General features: G+C 48.7%; 2 protein-coding genes across 4 annotated transcripts in view; one reads left to right on the forward strand and one right to left on the reverse strand.

Moving 5' to 3' along the window:
• The window catches only part of CARS2 (cysteinyl-tRNA synthetase 2, mitochondrial), a 79,431-nt gene extending 75,023 nt beyond the window's left edge, over positions 1–4,408 (reverse strand). For 2 of the 3 annotated variants that reach the window (XM_049867877.1, XM_049867879.1), the window contains exons 1-2: positions 4,113–4,408; positions 3,699–3,749 (exon numbers count right to left, since the gene is read on the reverse strand). In XM_049867877.1, coding sequence (XP_049723834.1) covers positions 3,699–3,749; positions 4,113–4,369 — 308 coding nt within the window. In that variant the 5' untranslated portion in view covers positions 4,370–4,408. The remainder of the gene's footprint in view (positions 1–3,698; positions 3,750–4,112) is intronic. The other variant, XM_049867878.1, reaches the window with a different exon arrangement.
• Positions 4,409–10,550: 6,142 nt separating this feature from the next.
• ING1 (inhibitor of growth family member 1) lies at positions 10,551–20,385 on the forward strand. The gene is made up of 2 exons (XM_049867481.1): positions 10,551–11,316; positions 17,273–20,385. Exons 1-2 carry the CDS (start codon positions 11,181–11,183, stop codon positions 17,974–17,976), a joined length of 840 nt encoding a protein of 279 aa, XP_049723438.1. The 5' UTR covers positions 10,551–11,180; the 3' UTR covers positions 17,977–20,385.
• The last annotated feature ends 1,414 nt before the right edge of the window (positions 20,386–21,799 follow it).

Here is a 21,799-nt window from a genome sequence, read left to right on the forward strand (position 1 = left end):
CAGATTCCTTCTGAATCCCCTCCTTACTCTTGTCCAAGTTGATCGACATTTTCTGAACAAGCTGTTAACAACCTTTTTGTCTGTTGCTGGGCTGCAGTCTGCCCTGTGATCAGTACATACCTTGCAGGGACTGGTCAATAGACTATGCAAATGAAGTGGCTATACCCCACTATGTAGCCGTAAACTGTCAGCTGGGTCACCTCACTGCAGAAGATCTCAGCTTTCTCGATCAATAAAATGAAGATGCTCATCTAGATGACCGCTAAGAGTATTCCCAGCGCTGAGGGGTTTTACTGAAAACTCTCCAGTGCTACTTCTCTATCTACATCGAGGAACAATCCAACACTTCAGGCCAGATGATGAAACACCCTTCCCAATCTGGCCCAACCAACCCTCAAACCTCTTTTCCCCAAACGTTCCCTGTGTGAACCAAGCTGGCCTATTTGTTTTCTTCCAAACAGAATCTGCACCCTTCTCTCCAACCCCTTCCTGGAAACCGTGGGAGTCATTTTCAGGATGTTTCTTTTTACTTAACTAAGCCCTACCCATCCTTCAAAGGAGCCCTGGTGACGCAGAGGTCAAGCACTCAACTGCAAACCGAAAGGTCTGTGGTTTGAATCCACTAGCCACTCTGTGGGATGAAGGACCTGGCGATCTGCTCCTGTACAGATTAAAGCCTAGAAAAGCCTATGGGGCAGTTCTACTCTGTCCTGTAGGGTCGCTACGGGTTGGGGTCAACGCGATGGCACACAATACTCACCCTTAAAGTTCTGGCTCTGATTCTGCCCTTATGCACCAGACTCTGTGCTAATCCCAGCTCTCCTCAAGCAGAACTATGACCTTAGAAAGGACTGCGAAGGAGCCATAAAATAAGAGAGTAAAAGTGGGGGGAGGGGACAGGGCAAATTAGTGACAGTCTTGCTAAGACCTGAGAATTCTGAACTTGCCCTTACTAACAGTGGTGAAACGAGTTCCTTTATGTGGCCATTTGCCTTGGTTCTTTGGAGAAACAGCTTCAAAGATTTTCCCCCCAAGCCCTGAAGAATTACCTTTGCCCTAGTTTTCTGCCCCAGAAGGTCTGTTACTTTTGTCCAGGCTCACTGACATTTCCTGAACAAGCTGGAAACAACTTACTTTTTGTCTGGTGCCGGGATGCAGCCTGCCTTATGACTGGTATGCACCTTGCAGAGACTGGTCAATAGACTATGCAAATGAGGTGAGTATACCCTGCTATCCAAATTAGTCGCATTGGCCTACTGAGAGGGGACTGGTCAGTTTGTATCCCCGTCCACTGGGAGAGGCCATGCCTTGAAATTAACAAGGAGGTAGGTATATAAGCACCCAACCACATAGAAGTTTTTCAGAGAGAGGGAAGAAGGGAGAAGTAGAGAGGAGGAGAAGTAGAGAGGAGGCAAGGAACCTCCTAAAAGAGCTGTAACACAGGTCAAGAGCTCTAACACTAAAGCCAGTGAGAGGCCCAGAAGGGGCCCCGCTGCAAAGTCAGTGGTAACAGACAGCAGGGTCAAGAGGAGGCCTGTCCTCAGAGGGCTGGGAGGAGGCCTGCATGGCAAGAGGAGCTAAGAGAGCTGTCCTGCACTGGCAAAGGGAAAAATGTGCTCTCTGCTTCAGGGACACCTTCCACACTTTGCATGCTTCCTGGCCCTGAGTTGTACCCTGCTGTTTCCTTAATAAACCACCTAACTCTTAGTATGGTCTGTGAGTTCTCTGTGGCCGCTGCAACAGATCATCAAACCCAGAAGTAGAGTGCCATGGGAGGGATGGCTGGTGTCAGAATTAGTAAAAAGGCTGGAGAGTGGAGCTATATCTGATCTCTACGTCACAGGCATCAGCCTTGGGCTGATTCTGATTCACACTATCCCCCCTGAAGTTACAACAGGTTCTGACAATGCTACTACTGCTACCATTCTAATTTCAAACTAGTAACAGAGCCATGGATCCTCTGCAAGGCATCTGCCTGCCCATCTCTGCCCCCAAAACCTCCCTTTCTTCAGAAATCTTACAGTCCTTATGTTTTCTACGTTTTAGGGGCATCTTTGATTGAGTAACTCTTCTTGATGAATGCACCCTATCTTAACATCTAGACTGAATCACAACCATGTAAACATGCCTATCTGATAGTGGCTATCCTTGAATGGAGGCTAGGCAAAGACGGTGATGAAAGGGGACCCAAAGGAAAATTCTGCAGTGCAGGTCATGTTCTGTTTCTTGACCTAAATGCTGTGAACATTCATTCGGCTGTAGGCATAAGATTTGTACTCTTTTCTATATTTTATACTTCAACAAAGAGAGTAAAAATAAGCTTTCTGAAATTAACGGTAAATTAACTCAAATCAGTTGCTGTCATGTTGATTCCAAACTCATAGCAACCCTACAGGACAGGGCAGAACTGCCCCATAGGGTTTTGAAGGAGCGGCTGTTGGATTCAAACTGCCAGCCTTTTGGTTACCAACCATAGCACTCAACCGCTGCGCCACCAGGGCTCCATAAGTTAACCCAAGTGAAGGAAAAAGAAATGACTCCTACATTATTTATGTCATTATAACAGAACAAAAAGTTTACCTCCTGCTAGGTGATAAAAATAATATTTAAGAAATTATATCGAATAACTGAATGAAAAGCAACTTTACTTTTAGTCTGAATTGAATAATAACAACAAAAAAAATGCCCAAAAGAACTCACAAAATACAGGGAAAGGTGGTAATCTTGACACATGTAGGAAGCAGTATAGCTTACGTTTAAGACGTCAAGATAACAAGTATTTGGCAGCCAGATAAACCCAAGTTCCAGCACTTGCTAAATGTGTGGCCTTGGTTAAGCCACTGTCTTCTCAAGGTAGCTGTAAAGAATAATCATTGAACCCTTATAACAAGTCACACATCAGGTAGTGAATTAAGCAACATTTTATTGACATTATCTCACAAGATTGCCATGAAGAGTCAAAAAGACGGACACTATTATCATTCTCATCTCAAAGATGAAGAAAGCAAGTCTCAAAACAATAAAGCACATATTTCACATAAGTGGATCGTTCCAGCTTATATAAAATACGTAGAACAGACAAATGCATAGAAACCAAAGTTTATTAGTAGTTTCCAGGGGTGGGTGTGGGGGGGAAGGGAGATTTACGGCTTAAGGGGCACGGAGTTTCTGTTGAGGGTGAGAAAAAAACTGGAAACAGCAGTGATGGTTTCACAACATGGTGACAGTAAATAACGTCACTAAGTCGTATACACAAAACTAGTTTAAATGCAAAGTGTTTTCTTATACACGTTTTACTGCGATAATTCTCTGCTTCCCACAAAGAAACGTTAAAGTGATTGTCCAAGGTTGGAAAACTAATAAACGGTGGAGCCAGAAATGACTCCTAACCAGAAAGACTCCAGAGCTCCTTGAAAGGGATCCCTATGTCAGTAAATCAGCCAAAAAACCTCTAATTCCAAGACAGGTTATTTCTTGCTGCTCCATATTGCCTCCCTGAATCTCTTCACCTATAAAAGGAGCGCCAATGCTTAGAATAGGTGCAAAAACCAAAGGAGACTTATCGTGAGTGCTTTCACAATGCACGGAACATAGTAATAACTTAAAGATTTCTAACTGTTACTTGAAAAATGAGGCCAATTCTTTAAAAAAACAAACGGTACCCCGAAGAGTGAAAATTCAAATCCGGGAAAACTCACCAAGCGTGGCCAAGGTGTGCGTGATCGTACACAGTGGGCCCACAACTGTACCTGGGAACAAAGTTAAACTCCGTCAGGTCAACGAGCTGCAAGAGCCAGCACTCCATTCCCGGTTTCCATGATCACATAATCACCTCGCTGTTTTTTGTTTTTTTAAGTGACCACTTCTGGGGACTGCGACTCTGGGCCTCTACTGCTTTCATGAACCCCCAGACGGACGGTGAACACGCCCCAATGTCTCCAATGGACTCCCCCAGTGCGTTTTACAAATGCTCGCCCCCGAAGAACCCGACCCCGCTTTCCACGGCACAAAGTCCCCGCCACCCGAAACCTCGCCCTGCAGCTCCCTCCCCTGCCCGGCGCCCCCACCACGCCGCCCGCCGACGTCCCGACCCACGAGGGTGCCCGGGGTACCAGGAGGCGGCTTCCGCGTTGGCCACGATGAAGGGGTCTTTCCTCCGGGTCAGGCTGTTGTAGACCTGGACGCCCGTGTCGTGGCCCGTCGGCGGCAGCCATCCTCGTCCGCGTTCCCCCGACACAGGCCGGCCCGCGGGCAGCCCCCGCTTCCCCGGCCAGAGGCCCGGCGCGGCCGGGAGGAGCCGGGAGCAGAGGCGGCCGAGCCGCGGGCAGCACCGGGGGGGCCGCAGGCCGGTCCCGCACGTCCGCAGCATGACCCGCAGCCCCGGGCGCGCTCCACGGCCACGCGCACCGCCCGGCGCAGGCGCGAGGACGCCGCCCGGAAGCCCCGCCCGCCCCGCCCACTTCCGGAAGAGGCCGCCGGAAGCGACGCTTGAGGCGTTGGGCCGCGCTACCCGGCCCTCGGGCGCCTGAGGGCGGCGCGGGCCGAGCCGGGAGGGACGCCGGGGCTGAAGGCAGAGGCGGCAGGAGCGCGCTTCCCTCGCCAAAGCGACGCGCTTCTCCTAATAAGCGCGTGTCGGTGCTGGGCGTCTGTGGGATGGGTGCCAACGGGAATCCGGTTCCCCTGTGGCTGCCCGGAGCCAGGCGGCTCTGCGAGGCTGGCGTCGCCCGCGTGGCCCCGGCCTGGGAGCGACCCCGTAGTGCCGGGCATGGCCGCCCCGTCGCAGCAGCCCGTCCAGCCCAGCGGAGCGCGTGTGGCCCCGAGGCACGCACACCCCGCCCCTTCCGGTGGTCGGGATGACAGACGGGAAGTTTCCGCCGTAATACGCGTGTAGGGGGAAATGCACGCCTTATATACCGCGGGGTCAGAAGCCCTGCCATCCCATCAGAACTACCGCGAAATTGCGGTTTAAACGGGCCTTAGGCAGATTATCACTTTTGGTTACTGGAAAGTTACCTCAACAAACGTGCCCCTACGTTTATCTCCGTGGGTGTCTTGCAAAAGTCTCTTAATAAAAAAAAAAACCAAAAACCTTGCTTTTGCAGTCTTCGAAACAACAGATTCCTCAGTTTTGTAGTTTGTTTGGGGCATTCCATTGAGAGACAAATGCTAAAGACAAGTTATTCCTAGAGTCCAAAACCCAAACCCATTTTCCTGGGATCATTGCAACTGGTAGCGACCCTATAGAACAGAGCAGAGCTGCCCCATAGGATTTCCAAAGCTCTAATCTTGATGGAAGGAGACTGCCGCATCTTTCTCCTGTGGATCGCCTGGTGGATTCCAAGTGCCGTTCACTAACTGAGGGCTTAACCATTGAACCAACAGGGATCTTCCTTTCTGGAGTACTTACTTCCCCTCCCCCCAATTTTTTTTCTTTTTCCAAGGCCCCTGGAGCCCAACCCCGCAATTGTTTCAAGCTATAGTCTAAACTATAGCCTAACATTAAATGCTAAGATGTTAGAAACTTGTTTTGGAACCTACAGTAATGCCAATGGCACGTGCTCTCTGATCTCTCTAAATTCTTTTACAATCTTGTCACTTCCTCACTGCCAGGACAATACTGTATTTACATGCCTTGATATTATTCTGAAATTGTCTCTCGCTTCTAGTTAGAATCCACCAGCCACTTGTTGGAAACCCTGTGCAGCAGTTGTACTCCGTCCAATAGGGTTGCTGAGTCTGAACCCTGGATGGCAACGGGTTAGGTTTTTTTGGTTCTAGTATAATGTTTGTTTTTCTCCCTGACAGAGTACCTTAGATTATAAATTCTTCTTTTGAACTCCCCCATTGTACCCAGCACAAAGTTCAGAAAAAGGTTTATTGGACATTGTTGAATTGATCTCTCACGGAATCCACCTGTTGTACAGGTAGGAGGAAATGTGGTCAGTCAACCATCTTGATAGGGAAAGCTCTGATTATCCAAGTTAGATGTGCCAATAAAATGAGAGTGAACAAAAGCTTGACTGCAATCTGTGATAACGCGAGGAGTGCAAAGAAATAACTAGAATAGACGTTTTGAGAACAGATTTAGCAACACTGAGGACGAATCCTGCACATAAAACTGGGGAGTTGGCATATTTGAATTGGCCATAGAAAACCATGACTTTTAAATTAACAATGGTATCTTTTGTCTTCAGTAAACTACTCGTGTAATCAGTGTTCAGCCCTTGACAGGCAGCAATTCTGCCCCTCCTTAAGAGCTTTTGGGAATATTCAAAACAACCATAGATGTAACACATTGTTTAATGATGGTTACAGGTGGAATATTAAAGTAAAATCTACTGGAAAGATTCATTAGCATATATGATCAAAAAAGAGAATCTTGTCAATCTCAAGTGATCCACTCCCCAATCTAAGATAAACTAAGGAAGTGTATGACAATTTGTTGTTAGTTGCTGTGAAGTTGATTCCCACTCATGGTGACCCCATGGGTGCAGAGTAGAACTGCTCTATAGGGCTTCCAACGTCTCCAGACTTGTCTCCTGAGGTGCCTCTAGGTGGGCTTGAACCAAGAACTTTTTAGTTAGTAGTTGAGCACTTAACTGTTTACGTCACCCCCAAACTCTATGAAAATTAATGTTTCCAAAATATCAAGAATGCCATTTATTAGTCCTTAACTACAACAAAAATATAGTTCTAAGTGTTACATTTTCAAGGCAAAAATTTGTTAAGTCCAACGTAGAGTAGATATAGCAACATATTGTTAAAAACCCACGGCCATCGAGTCAATTCTGACTCATAGCGACTTTATAGGACAGAGTAGAACTGCCCTGTAGAGTTTCCAAGGAGCACCTGGTGGATTCAAACTACTGCCCTTTTGGTTAGCAGCTGTAGCACTTAACCACTACACCACCAGGGTTTCCTAGCATATTGTTAAGGGCATTTAAAGTTTGAGACAAATGTGTTGGTACTAATTTTTCTATTATATATTCATCTCTTATATTTTACTTCCATAGGTTTGAAAGCATCTCCAGTTAAACCAGCAATATAAATTTAGAAGTTTTAACATCTAGTTTTGTAACACATTCCAAAGAGCAAAACTAAAACCACCAAGATTCTCTAACGTATCTTCAAATTAAGCACTTTTCCTAAGAGGCACATTTAAAACTCATGATCACAGTTAACTGTGTTTTATCTATTGGTCTTTTAACCTTATTCAGAAAACTGTGGAGTCACTGGTATACATATATTGTTAGAGCTTGGTAAAGCCATCAGAATTTGTTCTGATTTTTTATCCCAAGGAGTGGGTTAAATGTTTTCTAGAATGTAAGCTCCTAATTCACCACTGTTTCCCAAGCTTATAGAAGAGTAGCTGGCACAGGGTAGGCACTCAGTAAATGTTTCTTGTTATATGAGTAAGATGCCTTTTAATTTGTGTCTGTGAAGTCCATGAACAACATATAAGGAATGAAATACCTATTCAAATAGTATAATGATTTTTTTTTTAAAGACACCTTAGGTCAAACTCCAGCTTGATTATATTTGGAAGTGATAAATTATTCTTTCTAACCTCTATTCTTGTGTTCAAATAAACACTATCAATCTACAGCCAATGAATGTGAGGAGTAAAAGAATGTCTCTTTCTTGTCATTGTACTTTTAATTACTTGAATGCTCTTGAATAAAGGGTGTATTTTTTAATTCAACCTTATAACCCTCTGGAACCCTGGTGGCACTGTGATTAAGACCTCGGCTGCTAACCAGAAGGTTCCCAGTTCGAATCCACCAGCTGCTCCTTGGAAACCCTATGGGTCAGTTCCACTCTGCCCTATAGGGTCGCTATGAGTTGGAATTGACTGCACGGCAACAGATTTTACATCCCTCTACACTCTCTTCCTGTTTCCACATATTATGGTATTATATAGTCTTTTGTGCAGAGCAGTGGTCAGTAAATGTTTGCTTATGAAATTTCTAACTTTCCTCTTTTGCTTTCAATGGGCCAAGACTGGAAGAAGCATGAATCTGTAAGGAAAATAACAACCATTTTCCCAAGGATCAATCAAAGTGAACTTTCTCTTGATGTGGAGATAGGATGAGTGGGTTTAAGAGTAAAGGTTAAACCCACTGTTTGGAAGTGTAAATAGTCCTTATCATTTATCACTGCGGCAACATTCCAACGTGAACAATTCATTTCGAAACACAAACACTGCTCGGCTTAGTCTCCTTTGCTGTACTGACATCCATATCACAAACACTCTAGAGATCGTTGGAATGAGCACCACTGCGGTAAGTAATCTATTTCATAAATTTAGCATTAGTCCAGCATTGTACTGGATTACGTAGAAACCCGTTGCCAACAAGTCGATTCCGACTCACAGCGACTCTACAGGACAGAGTAGAACTGCCCCATTTAAGGTTTGCAAGGAGCGGCTGGTGGATTCAAACTGCTCACCTTTTGGTTAGCAGCCAAGCTGTTAACCACTGTGCCACCAGCACTGAGTTACACATGAACCCATTGCCCTCGAGTCGATTCCGACTCATAGCGACCCTACACGACAGAGAACTGCCCTGTAGTTCCCAAGGAGCGCCTGCTGGATTGGAAGTGCCGACCTCTTGGTTAGCAGCCGTGGCTCTTAACCACTGCGCCACCAGGGTTTCCGAATTACACACAGTACTTAAAAAACAAAAACAAAAAAAATCCAACGGTCTTGGATGTCTCAGCATTGTTTCGTCAAAAATTCCGAATCTTAAACTCATTTGATGACTAAAGCGGTGTATCCGGTATTGCAACAAGATAAACCGCGAGCGAGACACAAGCTGAGACGGACACTGTCCGAAATCAGAGAGACGGTAAGAAAAATGGAGAGCCGCCCTGGCACTGCGTCGACGCAGACACCCCGAGGGCCGGCGGTCGAAGCTGATTACTAGAACGTAACACACAGCACCATTGACGGGGATCTCCAAACATTAAAAACACAACCTGGTGAGAAGGTTTAAGGAGCTGACAAGCCGTTCCCTTCCACCTCTGCGTATAAAACGGGACGCAAATATCGAAACGGAGGGGTGCAGCCAGAGTCCAGCCCGGGACAGAGACGGCCGCGCCAGGCGGTGCAGCTCCCGGGGGCCGCGCACAGGGAGCCCGCGGGGCGCAGAGCTGCAGCCCCGGGGCCCTCCGCACGGCGGCTGGGGGGCGAGGCCCCGCTCCACCCAGACAGCACCGGCTGCGGAGAGAGAAACAAAGGCAGCGGCTCCGGGCCGCAGCGGGAGGGGCGGGGCCGGGCCGTGGGCGGGGCCGCCGCGACCGGAAGGGGCGGGGCCGGCGCGCTCCAGGCCTGTTGTCTAGGCAACGGGCTCGCTCTGCGCTGGAGCCCAACAGAAAGCCCTAAATCCGGGAGTTTAGGGTGGGGAGAGAGGATGTGGGGGAGGGGAGAAAAGCCAAGGCGAGAACCAGGAGCCAAAGGGACCCAGGACTCTGGCGGGCTGGGTGCTCACCCGCCCTGGTCTTGGGGGTCTTTCGAGCTGGGTGAAGCGGATTTCATGGCATAGGAGGGGAAGGAAGCTAGGTGTCTAGAGACGAGCTGGGAAGGAAGTGGATAACCCCAGGAGAATGGGGAAGGACTCTCTCGGCTGGCCCGCGCTCCGCGGGGGCTCCGCGCACTGGGAAGCAGCTTCCCTCTCGGGCCCCTTTGTCTGCAGCCGTCCAAACTGCACTCCAGGAGGAGACACAAAGGGAGGGCGGTGACTAACGGCGCAGGCGCGGGAGCTGTCGAGGCTGCCGGGAGTGGTGGTCCAGCCCTGGAAGGGTAGGTAGACTCCCGCGCGGGCCCGCGGCCCCCCCCTGCAGAATGCCTGCGGTGCACGTGCGCATGCGCCACCACTTCCGCTCTCCTCCGGGCCCGCCCCCTCCCGTTCTCGCAATCCCCGAGCCCCCGCCCTCGGGAGGACGTGGTTTTCTAGTAGGGAGAGCCCGGGAGGAGTCTTCCCTGCCGGTCCCGCCTCCCCCTCGCTCTGATTGGGCAGCCGAGGCAAGGCGGCACGTGGGTTGGCCCTTGCAGCTGTCAGCTCCGTGCCCTGCCGTACTTATAGCCCGCTGCAGGGCGGCGGAAGGGGAGGATGAGGGGCTGTGGAGGGTGAGGTAGCGGTTTGTGCGTCCAGCCGTCTCGGCGGCGGCGGCTCTGTCCCCCGTCGGGGTTCAGTCGGGCCTGCCGTGCAAGGGCCGCCACTCTGGTGTCTCCCGGCGGGCGCTCAGCGCCGGGGAGCAGGCTGCGCCGTGAAGTGCGAAACTCCTAGTAAAGTTTGCGCCTCAGCCCTCCCGCCCCCTGGCCCCAGGCGGCCCTCCCTGCGGCCCTCCCGCCCCCCCAGCGAAAATGACAGGCGCGGCCGGGCCCCCGACGCGCCCGTCCGCTGGGGCCGAGCCCCCGGCGACCCCCGCCGCCCGCGCCCCGGGGCCGGTGGGCGCGGGAGTGCGGGGGGCGAGGCGGAGCCCGGGGGGAGGGGCGGCGGCGGGCGGGGGGCGGTGCGGGCGCGGGGCGCATGCGCAGTGCGCGGCGGGGCTGAGTCTTTCCCAAGTGTTTGAAACTGGTATTTGGGTTTTCCACGTTGGATAAGTCGCGCGCGCCCCGCGCCGGGGAGCTCGCCGCCCCTCTCGGCTCCTTCCGCTTTCTCCTCGCCGCCCCGGGGCCGGGGCCGGGGCCGGGGCCGCAGCGGGGAGGCAGGCGCGCGCGCGGCCCCAAACAAGGCAACGGGGCTGCGGCCGCGACTCGGGCTGCTTTCTCCTCCCTCCTGGGTGTGTGCGCGCTCCGTACGCTCGGCTCCCCCCGCGCCCGCCTCCCGCCGCCGGCGGTCGCCTCCATCCCTCCCCGCCTCCCGGCTGCTCGCCCTGCCCCGCCGCCGCGCACGGCCGCTCGGCGCGAGTTACCGGAGCGACCGGCCCTCGGCGCCGCCGAGCGCGCGGCCGGGGAGCGGCTCCTCCGCGCCCCGCTTGGCCGAGGGCAGGGAGCGGCGCCGCGGCGGCAGATGTAGCTCTCCCGGGGCTTGAGGCCGGCGCGGCGGGCAGAGGGAGCCCGGGCGGCGCGAGGGAAGGAGCTTTGCATTTTGCGGTGCTATTTTTTTTTTTTTTGGAGGGGGCGGGGGGTGGAGGAAGCGGAAAGCGTGCAGAGTCGCCGGGGACCTTTCGGGTGAACCATGTTGAGTCCTGCAAACGGGGAGCAGATCCACCTGGTGAACTATGTGGAGGATTATCTGGACTCCATCGAGTCTTTGCCTTTCGACCTGCAGAGAAACGTCTCGCTGATGAGGGAGATAGACGCGAAATACCAAGGTAAGGGCCCGGAGGAGGGATGGGGCGGCCGGCCGGGCCCCCTGCCTTTATCCCCGGCTCGCCCGTGCTGTGTGCGGCTCAGTGTGCAGCGCTCCGGCCCCCTCTGGCTCGTCGGCAGGGGCGGGTTCCCTTCCCCGGGAGCCGGCGGAGGCAGCGGGAGCGAGTGTGTTATTGAGCTGGAGAGAGGGGCGCGGGGAGCTGCGGCGGCGGCCCTGGCCGTGGGGCCGAACAAAAGGTCTCGGGCGCCTTGTGCCCGCGGAGGTCCCCTTTGTAAGGCCCGGGGCGGGAGAGCAGGAGGAGGACGGAGGGGTCCCCGCGTACAGCCGGGCTGCCGAAGCCGCTCTTTGTAGTGAAGTGACGAGCTGGTGCCGTGTTGCAGAGGGCGCGGGGGAGGGGAAGGCGGGGGCTTGAGCAGCGGCTTTGGGGAAGGGGTGGCCGACGGGGAAGGGCGGGTGGTCGCAGGCAGAGCCCGGCACTGGGGGTCCGGCGTGCAGGCTGGTCGTGGGAGCTGCGGGAGGGGACGGGGGTGCCGGCCAGGTTGTCGGGACCGCGTCGGTCCGGAGGCACGAACGCCTCTGCCCCAGCCCCCTCTCCGTCCTCCGCGGCCGCCGACCCCCCTCGGTCTGTGAATCCGAGTGTTACATAAAGTACCGGGTGGGCTCTCCGCTCGGCCTGGCCTCGGCCCCCCCGGCCCCCAGCCCCTCCGGCCCGTCCCCGGTGCTGGCCGCTCGCTAGACCGCCGGGCGAGGGGAGACGCTGCTGGCTGGGTGTCGCTGGCCGAGGACGAGGGCTTTATTCGGTGTGTGTGCGCGGTGGGGGAGGGCAGGGTGGAGTGAAGCCGAGCAGGTCGCCCGTGTGTGCTGCTCCGGGAGAAGCGGCGGAAAGGTGGCTGGAATGGAGGGCTGTGGCAGGTGGGAGAGCCTGTGGGTCCTCCTCTGCAGACCTGCCCGCGGTGCTCTGCCACGGAGGAGGTGGAGGGTTAATGTCCGCTGGGAATTGTTAGCTGTTGGGGAAACTTTTCTCCCGGGCCAGGCAAAACGCAAGGGGTTCTGTTTTGAACGTGGATCGTCGCTCTGAGTTTACTAGTGTTCCGAGGGCTGCGCAGCAGGGAATCGGAAAGAGGGGCGGGGGAGAGGTGGAAAGCGATGGCTCGCCCCGAAACACGGAGAACCCCCGCGCTCCGAAGGCGCCCCTGCGCGCTCTGCCAGAGAGGCGGTTTCGCAGCGGTTTTTATAAGGCCTTCATTTGCATATTGCGGACCGTCCCCGCCTCGGCCTCGTTGTGATTGGTCCAGACGTGCCCCCCTCACGGAATGTTCTTTCACTTCACTGCGGCGCGATTGGCCTCCGCGCCAGAGGGGGCGGGCCGTGCGCAGTGACGGGCACCGGTCTCAGTTTCCGCTGCTTGATTTTTCCGCTCGGGGAGAGGGGCGGCGAGCCGAGAGGAGGAAGCGGGGAGAAGCCAGGTCGCGCTGATTTGAATGTTTTGTGGTCGGCCGGCCTCCAGCCTCGGATTGGCACTCGACGCCCCTGGGGAGGGCCGTGCGCTGGACCCTGGGCTGTGATTGGAGCCTCTCCTCGACCTAGGCCGGCACCAAGGCCCCGCCCTCCCGTCTAGCCGCTCCCATAGGTGGCCGCCCCCGGGGCGGGGCACCCGGCGCCTGGCCCGCTCCTCATTGGCCAGTGGCTCCTCCTCGGAGAGCCCCGGACCGGGGCCACTTCCGGCCGGGGAGCAATGGCGGCCGGCCGGAAGGGTGGGCAGCGGGGGATGGCTGACCGCGCCGTGGGCTTCGGCGGCCGCTCCCCAGCGTCGGGTGCTGCCCGCCCTGGCCGGGATCCTCCTGGGCCGCCGGGTCGTCGGGCTCCGGCGCCTCGGCCTCGGGGAACTGTGAGTGACCACGCGGCCCGGGAGGCGGTGTGCGGACCCCGGCCTCCGTCTCCCACCCGGCCCCCGGTCCCAGCCTCAGGGCTTCGCTCCTCCTGCTGGGCCGCACCTGGCCCACCTGACGGGAGGGAGGACGCCGGGCAGGCCCCTCACGCGGCTTCGTGGACTGGTTAGTGAACGGGGGTGACGGCGCCCCCGCCAGGCGGACTGGCCCCCGGCGCCGGCTTCGGGGTTCGAGGGTGGGGAAGGTTCTGGTAGCCTTACGACTCGTCACGCGGGGCCAGGGGTGGGGGTTTTCTTACGGTCTTCACGGATGTACGTCTGCGATTACTCTAGCACGGTTCGTTAGTACTCAGGGGATCTGTGAAATGACAGAGTTCCATTTTTCTTTCCAACATCCAGGTCCTTATTCCCCATAACCACTGCCGTGGAGTCTATTCCAGCTCACAGAGACCCTGTAGGACCGAGAAGAGCTGCCCCATAGGGTTCCCAGGGCTGTCATCTGTCCCCGCAGAGCCGTGGTGGGTGCAAACCGCCGACCTTTGTAGCAGCCGAGCGCATAACCATCAGGCTCCTCTACCCCAGAAAGCCACTTTATCATTCCTTTCACTACTGTGAAAAAGTGAGTGTTGCTGGCTCAGAACCAAAAATATCTTCTATTAAGGAAATAAATGATAATGTATTTCTAAGATTTAGGTGGAGAAAATCCCAATCCCGCACCATCCTCTTATCTGATAAATACAAACCAAAACCAAACCCACTGCCGTCGAGTCGGTTCTGACTCATAGCGACCCTGTAAGACAGAGTAGAATTGCACCATAGAGTTTCCAAGGAGCGCCCGGCGGATTCGAACTGCCGACCTCTTGGTTAGCAGCCGTAGCACTTAACCAGTAGGCCACCAGGGCTTCCGCTCTGATAAACAGACAGTGCAATTGAGAGTACGCTGGGAAGCTGAAACATTCAGAGCGCGGAGATGCGTGTTCATGGAGTGAATGATGATAACTCATCTAGTTGGTACTTACTGTAAATGTTGAGATATGCGCTATAACCAAAAAAGGAAAACCCAAATCTATTGTCCTCGAGTGGATTCTGAATCATTGCAACCCCGCAGGACGGTAGAACTGCCCCATAGGGTTTTCTGGGCTGTAAATCCACAGTCACATCTTTCTCCTTCAGAGCAGATTGGTGGGTTCAAACCCTAGACCTTTGGGATGCAGCAGAGCGCCTTAATCTCTGTGCTACCAGGATTTTTATATGCACTATAGTTCTAAAAAATGAAGCTTTCGATTTTAAAGAATTGCTGTTTTGCTAGTCAAACTGAGTTAACAGTCTTGTTTAGTATCTGTTGTTATGTGCCCTCAAGTCAATTCCGGCTCACAGTGACCCCTTGTGACCAAGTAGAACTGCCCCACGGGCTCACAGTGACCCCGTGTGACCGAGTAGAACTGCCCCACGGGCTCACAGTGACCCCAGGTGACCGAGTAGAACTGCCCCACGGGCTCACAGTGACCCCAGGTGACCGAGTAGAACTGCCCCACGGGCTCACAGTGACCCCAGGTGACCGAGTAGAACTGCCCCACGGGCTCACAGTGACCCCAGGTGACCGAGTAGAACTGCCCCACGGGGTGTTCTAGACTGTAGTCTTCACTGGTTTGTGAACTGCTGGGTGAGTTCAAATCACCGGCCTCTTGGCTAGCAGCTGAGCTCTTAACCACTGCACCACTAGGAATTCTTGCTTAGTATGTATCAAGTTGGCAAATTAATCTGTCAGAATGGATTATAGTTAGTTTGCTGATGATGAATTATGTTTGAGGCTGTGCGGATTATTTTCCAAGTGTTATAATGGAAATAGCCACTCACACCCACATCCGCCCCCCCACCCCGGGATTTTACGAAGAACTTCAGTGCAGCCCTATGTAAAATTGAAATGTATTTGTACTAATTGGACAGATTGAATTATATTTTGCTGCAGTTCCATTAGAGCTCTCTGTAGGTCCCTTCCATGGTACCATTGCATTCTTTGGTGATGTTGGTGTGGGTCATTTTTAGAAAGGGGTTGACAGCGATTGGTGTGAAATTGAGCTGAGTTGATGGACGTGAGGAAGCAGAGGGTCCTGGAAGGACGACTTACTGGAGATGTCTGTCCTACTTCACGTTGGTGTTTCTGTTTACAGATGTCTGTACTTAAGTGGTTTTGTTTGTTGATAGAATAATTTGCTTGGAGCACCTAAGAAATACATGCCATTGTATAGGTACAGAACCACTGTTTTGGTAATTTTGGGTGAGATATTTGCTTCCTCCCCAAAAGTGAGGCTTCATACAGATGTAAGTTTGCTTACAATGTAAAGAAACTTTATTTTAAAATTTAAATTAGCAATATGATAGAATCAGTCTCTTTTATGAAATGCTGACGTTGTGTTTAGAAGTTTGATTACTGATGAAACCAAACTGTACCATTTGTGATTTGTAATTCATTTAAAAATAAACAGTACAAAGCTGTATTTTAACATCTGTGAAATGAAACTTGGATAAGTTGAGCACAGCTATTTATTTGCAGAATTAATTACCCTAAGAGACCATGGCATTCCTCATTTCTGGTGTCTTGACAGCCTACATTTTTTTCTCTGGAAGTACCTTCAGAGCTATCTTCTGTTTGAGAATATGGGAATATAGCCTGGAAAGTAGTTCTATTTAAACTTGAATGTCCGCCTAAATTTATAAGTTTACTCTTCTGTATTTAAAGCTACTTGAAGACAAGGTTTCCAAAGGGTGATGGTTACATTTTATTATTTGTCCCCCTCACCTCCCCACCCCTCCCCTCCATGCTTTCCTAGTTGGAGAATATGGTGGCCTTATTTTAAGGTTCTGAAAAAGGGTTTCTGGAGAAAAATATGGTACTGTTTCATTTAATGGTTACTATTTGGAAAAAAGAATTCTGGAAACCTTTATGTGTGCATCTAAATAGGCTTTCGGCAGTAATACTTATTTCAGCTAGATCATTTAATAACATTTATTTCTTGAGAAATTGCCTATTTACATTTTAAAATCATATACTGTGTTTTCTAACCTGTCCAAGGTTTAAATGTTTGTTTCTGTAAGGAGATACGGCTTGAGGTTGGAGGGAGTGGTTATGGACCACAGGTTGTCCATTTGAATTTCTGAGCTTGGGAGAGATTATTCAGTCATACCCTCTTCAGCGTGCCCTTTTTTTTCTTTTTCTTTTTGCTCGTCTCTCAGCTGTATAGAATGGTAGAGCAGACTTTCTGTGAGAGTAGTTTGTAAACTTCTCAGAGAGCCCACAACCAAGCAGAGAGGAAAGGAGCACACACGAGTCTCATCTGCTATCTGGAAATGCTTTCAAACTGTTGACATTATCCATGTAAAGATGTTATTGTTTAAAGCAGTAAGTGGAAAAATAAAGTAAATTTGCTGCCTTTGCCTTAAAGCAAGGCTGGGTTCTTTGGTTTGTTGTCTTGTTTTCACTAATACAGAAGAATAAAATTCTGGAATGAAAATGAAGTTACTGGTAAACTGAGGCACTGCGTCACTAAGTAGGCCAGACCCTAGCCTGCTAACCCTGTCCTTAAACCGTAGAAGCATTATGTAAATTTATACCAGTTCTCTAATAGGTCTTAAAATTATTAGAAAAGTACTTGAATAACAATGATGGAAATACAGACATGCCACAATCATGAATTTCATTTAAAAAGTAAATAAAGTTTGGGCTGAAGCATTTTACCTAATTTGAAAAAAAAAAAAAAGCTTCTCTTAATTACCTATCACAGGAGTATTTGTCATCCGTGCGTTCTTGGGGCACTTTGCTCAGTGGAAACTATTGGCATCTGTATTTAGTTCCATAGATTTTTTTTTTCAATGGGAAAAAGATAAGTCTGCTAAAAAGACCTACAGCTTGTAGGATTTTTGTACTGGGAAACCTTGCATCGACCATTTCTGTCCTTTGCAGTTCTTTTCCTAGAATAGAGGATTAAATAAAAGGCCTATTTAGTCAGCGTGGATTTCCTCAGGGGTTTATAGTATGGATGTAATACTTCACATTTTTTTTCCTTTGCAGAAATCCTAAAGGAATTGGATGACTATTATGAGAGATTCAAGCGCGAGACCGACGGTACGCAGAAGAGGAGAGTTTTACACTGCATACAGAGAGCCCTGATTCGGAGCCAGGAGCTGGGCGATGAAAAGATTCAGATTGTCAGTCAGATGGTAGAGCTGGTTGAGAACCGGACAAGGCAAGTGGACAGTCACGTGGAACTCTTTGAGGCACATCAAGAGATCAGCGACACTACCGGCAACAGTGGCAAAGCCAGCCAAGATAAATCAAAGAACGAGACAATCACGCAAGCAGAAAAGCCCAACAATAAGCGGTCCCGACGGCAGCGCAACAATGAGAACCGAGAGAATGCGTCCAATAATCATGACCATGATGACATCACTTCGGGAACACCAAAGGAGAAGAAAGCAAAAACGTCGAAGAAAAAGAAACGCTCCAAGGCCAAGGCAGAGAGGGAAGCATCACCTGCGGACCTTCCCATCGACCCGAACGAACCGACGTACTGTCTGTGCAATCAGGTCTCCTATGGAGAAATGATCGGCTGTGACAATGACGAGTGCCCCATCGAGTGGTTTCATTTCTCGTGCGTGGGACTGAACCATAAACCAAAGGGCAAGTGGTACTGTCCCAAATGCAGAGGGGAAAATGAGAAGACAATGGACAAGGCACTGGAGAAATCCAAAAAAGAGAGAGCTTATAACAGGTAGTTTGTGGACATTGATTTAATAGTGAGGAAGACAGAAACAAACCAGTGTATTTATTCCCTTGCCACCTTTGTTGAGGTGTGAGGGTTGTAAAGTGTATATTTTTAAAGAATGTTAGAAAAGGAACCGTTCCTTTTGTAGGGATGGCAGTGATTTTTTTTCTTTTCATTTCATTGGTACACGTGTAATAAGAAAGTGGTCTGTGGATCAACGTTTTAGAAACTACAAATACAGGTTTGAATTAAACGCTCAAATGAGTCTCAGACTGATTTTTTTAAAAAAAAAAAAAAAAACTTGGAAACAGCCTAACACATTAAAATGTGGAAAGAAAATATTTCATTTAGCTAATATTTTATTTTAATAAAAAAAATTAGGAACAGGTTTTTTTTTTTAATTAGCTAGGCTGTTAAAAATACAGTCCATAGCAAATTTGTTTCTTGCTACCGTAGTGTATATCCACCTAACAATTCAGTAACAAACGTTTAAAGTTAGAAGATTATTTTTTAAAAAGGTAAATGATTAAATTTTACATGACAAATATTTTATATACTGGCCTGTTCCCCAATCAGCCATTTTTAAATGATTGAGTACATTTTATATTAAGCCAAATGGAAGTGGTCTAGTCAAAGGACTTGAAATCACGCTCTTGCTACCACAGGTCATGGTGTAAAAAAAAAACCATGACCACAGGTCATGGTGTTGCAGTCTTTAATTTATATGAGTTGTATAAATGTACATTTCCAAGTAAACTTGCACTTGTATTATTATAACGGGAGGTGCAGCCAAACGCTATTGTGAAGCCAAGGTGTGTTTCCTCTGTACGTATGAGAGCTGTGTAGATGTGACGTTGAGAAATAAATGAAACTTGGCCAGTTTGTTCCTCTAGCAGTATACTTAATTTTGACATAAGTAACTTTTAAAATTCTGTCTTATACACCAGCAGTTTAGACAAAGCCTTAAGCAAATTCTGTATTAGTGTCCTCACTTAATATTAGTAAAGAAGTAGAAGTTACCTAATTGCCAGCGAGTAAGTGTCAAAAAAGAATATATACTTAGACCAGGGTTGGAAGATTACAGCCCATGGATGACCCAGTCTGACCCGCTACCTGTTTCTGTTCGGCCTGAGAGCTAGGAGTGGTCTTTACATTTTTAAATGGCCAAGAAGAAGAATACGTTGTAACACATGAAAGTAATATGAAATTCAGATTTCAGTCTCCATAAAGTTTTATTGGAACACAGCCGTGGTTGTTTGCTTATGTGTTGTCTATGGCTGCCTTTGTATGTCTAGCAGGGTTGCATATTTGTGACAGATCGTATGACCCACAAAGCCTAAATTATTTTCTGGCCTTTTACAGAAAATGTTTGTTGACCCCGATGTAGACTAACACATTTAGCATGATAGCATGTCCTTGGAAAAAAAAAAAAAAAAAGCCCATGTTGAAAGGGTCACTCAGCTTTTCATTTCTAAGAAATATGTGATTAACTCTGAACATGGTAAAATTAATTTCTGTCTGTAATCTGTTTTACATTATCTATGAAGCTACCACGAAGGAAAATCGAGTAACCTTATTGTAGAATCTAAGGACCAATATGGCATGTTTTTATTATAACTAAAACAATAAATTGTCTTCTGATTATTCGCTTTATTTGATAAACAACTATCAAGAACTTTGTGTCAGATATAAATTCTCTGATACTTGGTTTACAATGAGTTTCCACGATAGAGGGCTGTTGGTACAAAATCAGAGTTGTAAATCATATATTGAAATTTGAACTTTTTGCATTTCAGTATGTACCAATAGGCGTTTACTTTCCAGTAAAGCTCTAGAACATTTAAGAATCTTGCGTGTTTAAGTTTGATGAGATTTTGCCTAGATAAACAAAGAACTGGGGGAAAAAGTTCACTATGTGTTAATAAGAGAAAATAATACTTGATAAATATCCAGGAGCAATAAAAACAAAGAATCCTTATATAGAATTCTGGTATTTTACTGGTTTCTTACTTCTGTTTTAATTGGAACTAATAATGAAAACTGAGTTACAGGAGCGAGGAGCCAGTGAACTCAGTTGCTAATATTGGATTTCTTCGTATTTATTCAGTTTTGGTGTAGACAGTTGTGTAGTGGAGAGAGACACAGAGTCCAGACTTGGCTGTGTTTAAATTCTTTGACCCTGAGGGATTTAATCTCAAATAAATTGCTTAACTCTTGACCCACAGTTCTTCACTTTTCAAATGTCTTATTTCCTATAGAGTGGTTCTAAGGAATAAATGAGATTAAGTAAATAAGGGACTGGTATGTAGTTACTCAAATGTTGGATATTTTCCCCTAACTTTAGTGAAAATTCCAGTAAGGACATATAACTGACCATTTTTTCTTTAAAAATGTGAAACATGACAGGCAAATTTTCTTAAATTGGTCATTTATTAAACTTTGTTAATTATAGTGGACAGCAAAAAAAAAGTACTTGTAACCATCAAGATAAAAAAAAAAAGAGTGAAAAGCAATCTTGATATTCAGTCTGTATTTGTTAATAATAACCAAGTTATTAAGGTTCAGATAAAGGATTTAAAATGTTTCCATTAGAATGTACAACTTTGTATTTTAAATTGGACATAAGAAAACTTGACTCATTCCATTAACAAGTATTTATTGAGCATTGTGCTGCTGGGGCAGGCAGGGAGGGGGTGTATTCCAGGTACTGGGAAGAATAGAGAAGTACCAGGGGAGACAGGGCCCTGCCCACAGAGACTTAGATTTCAATGATTTAGAAATTGTCCAGTGGTGATGTTTTTGCGTGACTAGATCTATGTAGGAGCTCCAGTGGTGCAGTGGTTAAGCGCTCAGCTACTGACCAAAAGGTCGTCTCTTCGAACCCACCAACCACTCCGTGGGAGGGAGATGTGGCAGTTAGCTTCTGTAAAGTTACAGCCTTGGAAACCCTATGGGGCAATTATACTCTGACCTGTAGGGTCACTATGAGCGAGAATTAGACTCAACAGCAGTGGGCTTTGGTTTTTTTTGTTTCGTTTTTGGTTTTTTAGATCTGTTTCAGTCATCTATCAGTGATTGCATATACTGAAGTAATAAAACATCAAAATAAAAGCCATTTTGTGATTAGTAAATATTTATTTCGGAGCCCTGGTGGGACTGGTTAAAAGCTTGGCTGCTAACCAAAAGGTTAGCAGTTCCAATCCACGAGGAGCTCCTTGAAAACCCTATGGGGCAGTCCTACTGTGTCCCATAGGGTCACTGTGAGTTGGAATCCACTCGGCGGCAATGGGTTTAAATATTTATTTTAGAAAAAGTAGATATTTTACTTGAAATATCCTTTTGTATGTCAAGTTCTTGTAGTGTTTCAGTTAAAATTTATTAAAACATTAAGCCATTAGGCAAAATTATTTTCAAACTTTGTGCAGTTTTAAAGACGTGCTCTTGCAGGAGGTCCAGCTTTTCTCCACTGTTCTCCCTAAAATCATTTATAAACCTTTGGAATTACTGGCATACCATAGAACAAAACTTTGTGAATACTGTCTGTCCCCCTCCCTCTGTGTTTTAGCTTGTAATGCATCCCTCTTTAATCTTGAGATTCAGGTAGTTTTAGGCAGTTTAGGAAGTATAGACTTCTGGATTTGTTGTATCTGAAAATTTTGGTAGTCACTACTTTTCTTGAGTCAACCATGTTCGCTTTTATCCTCCAGGTTCTAAATTTACAAGGAGCACTGGTGGCACAGTGGTTAAGAGCTTGGCTGCTAACCAAAAAGTCAGCAGTTCAAATCCACCAGCTGCTCCTTGAAAACCCTGTGACAGTTCTACTCTGTCCTGTA

The sequence above is a fragment of the Elephas maximus genome, chromosome 23, assembly GCF_024166365.1.
Source record: "Elephas maximus indicus isolate mEleMax1 chromosome 23, mEleMax1 primary haplotype, whole genome shotgun sequence".
Lineage (NCBI taxonomy): Eukaryota > Metazoa > Chordata > Mammalia > Proboscidea > Elephantidae > Elephas > Elephas maximus.

Excerpts from the sequence above, each read along its gene's own strand:
- ING1 (XM_049867481.1), top strand. The coding sequence starts at position 11,181 with ATGTTGAGTCCTGCAAACGGGGAGCAGATCCACCTGGTGAACTATGTG. Across the intron at positions 11,317-17,272 it reads GATAGACGCGAAATACCAAG|AAATCCTAAAGGAATTGGAT; the intron begins GTAAGGGCCCGG and ends TTTCCTTTGCAG.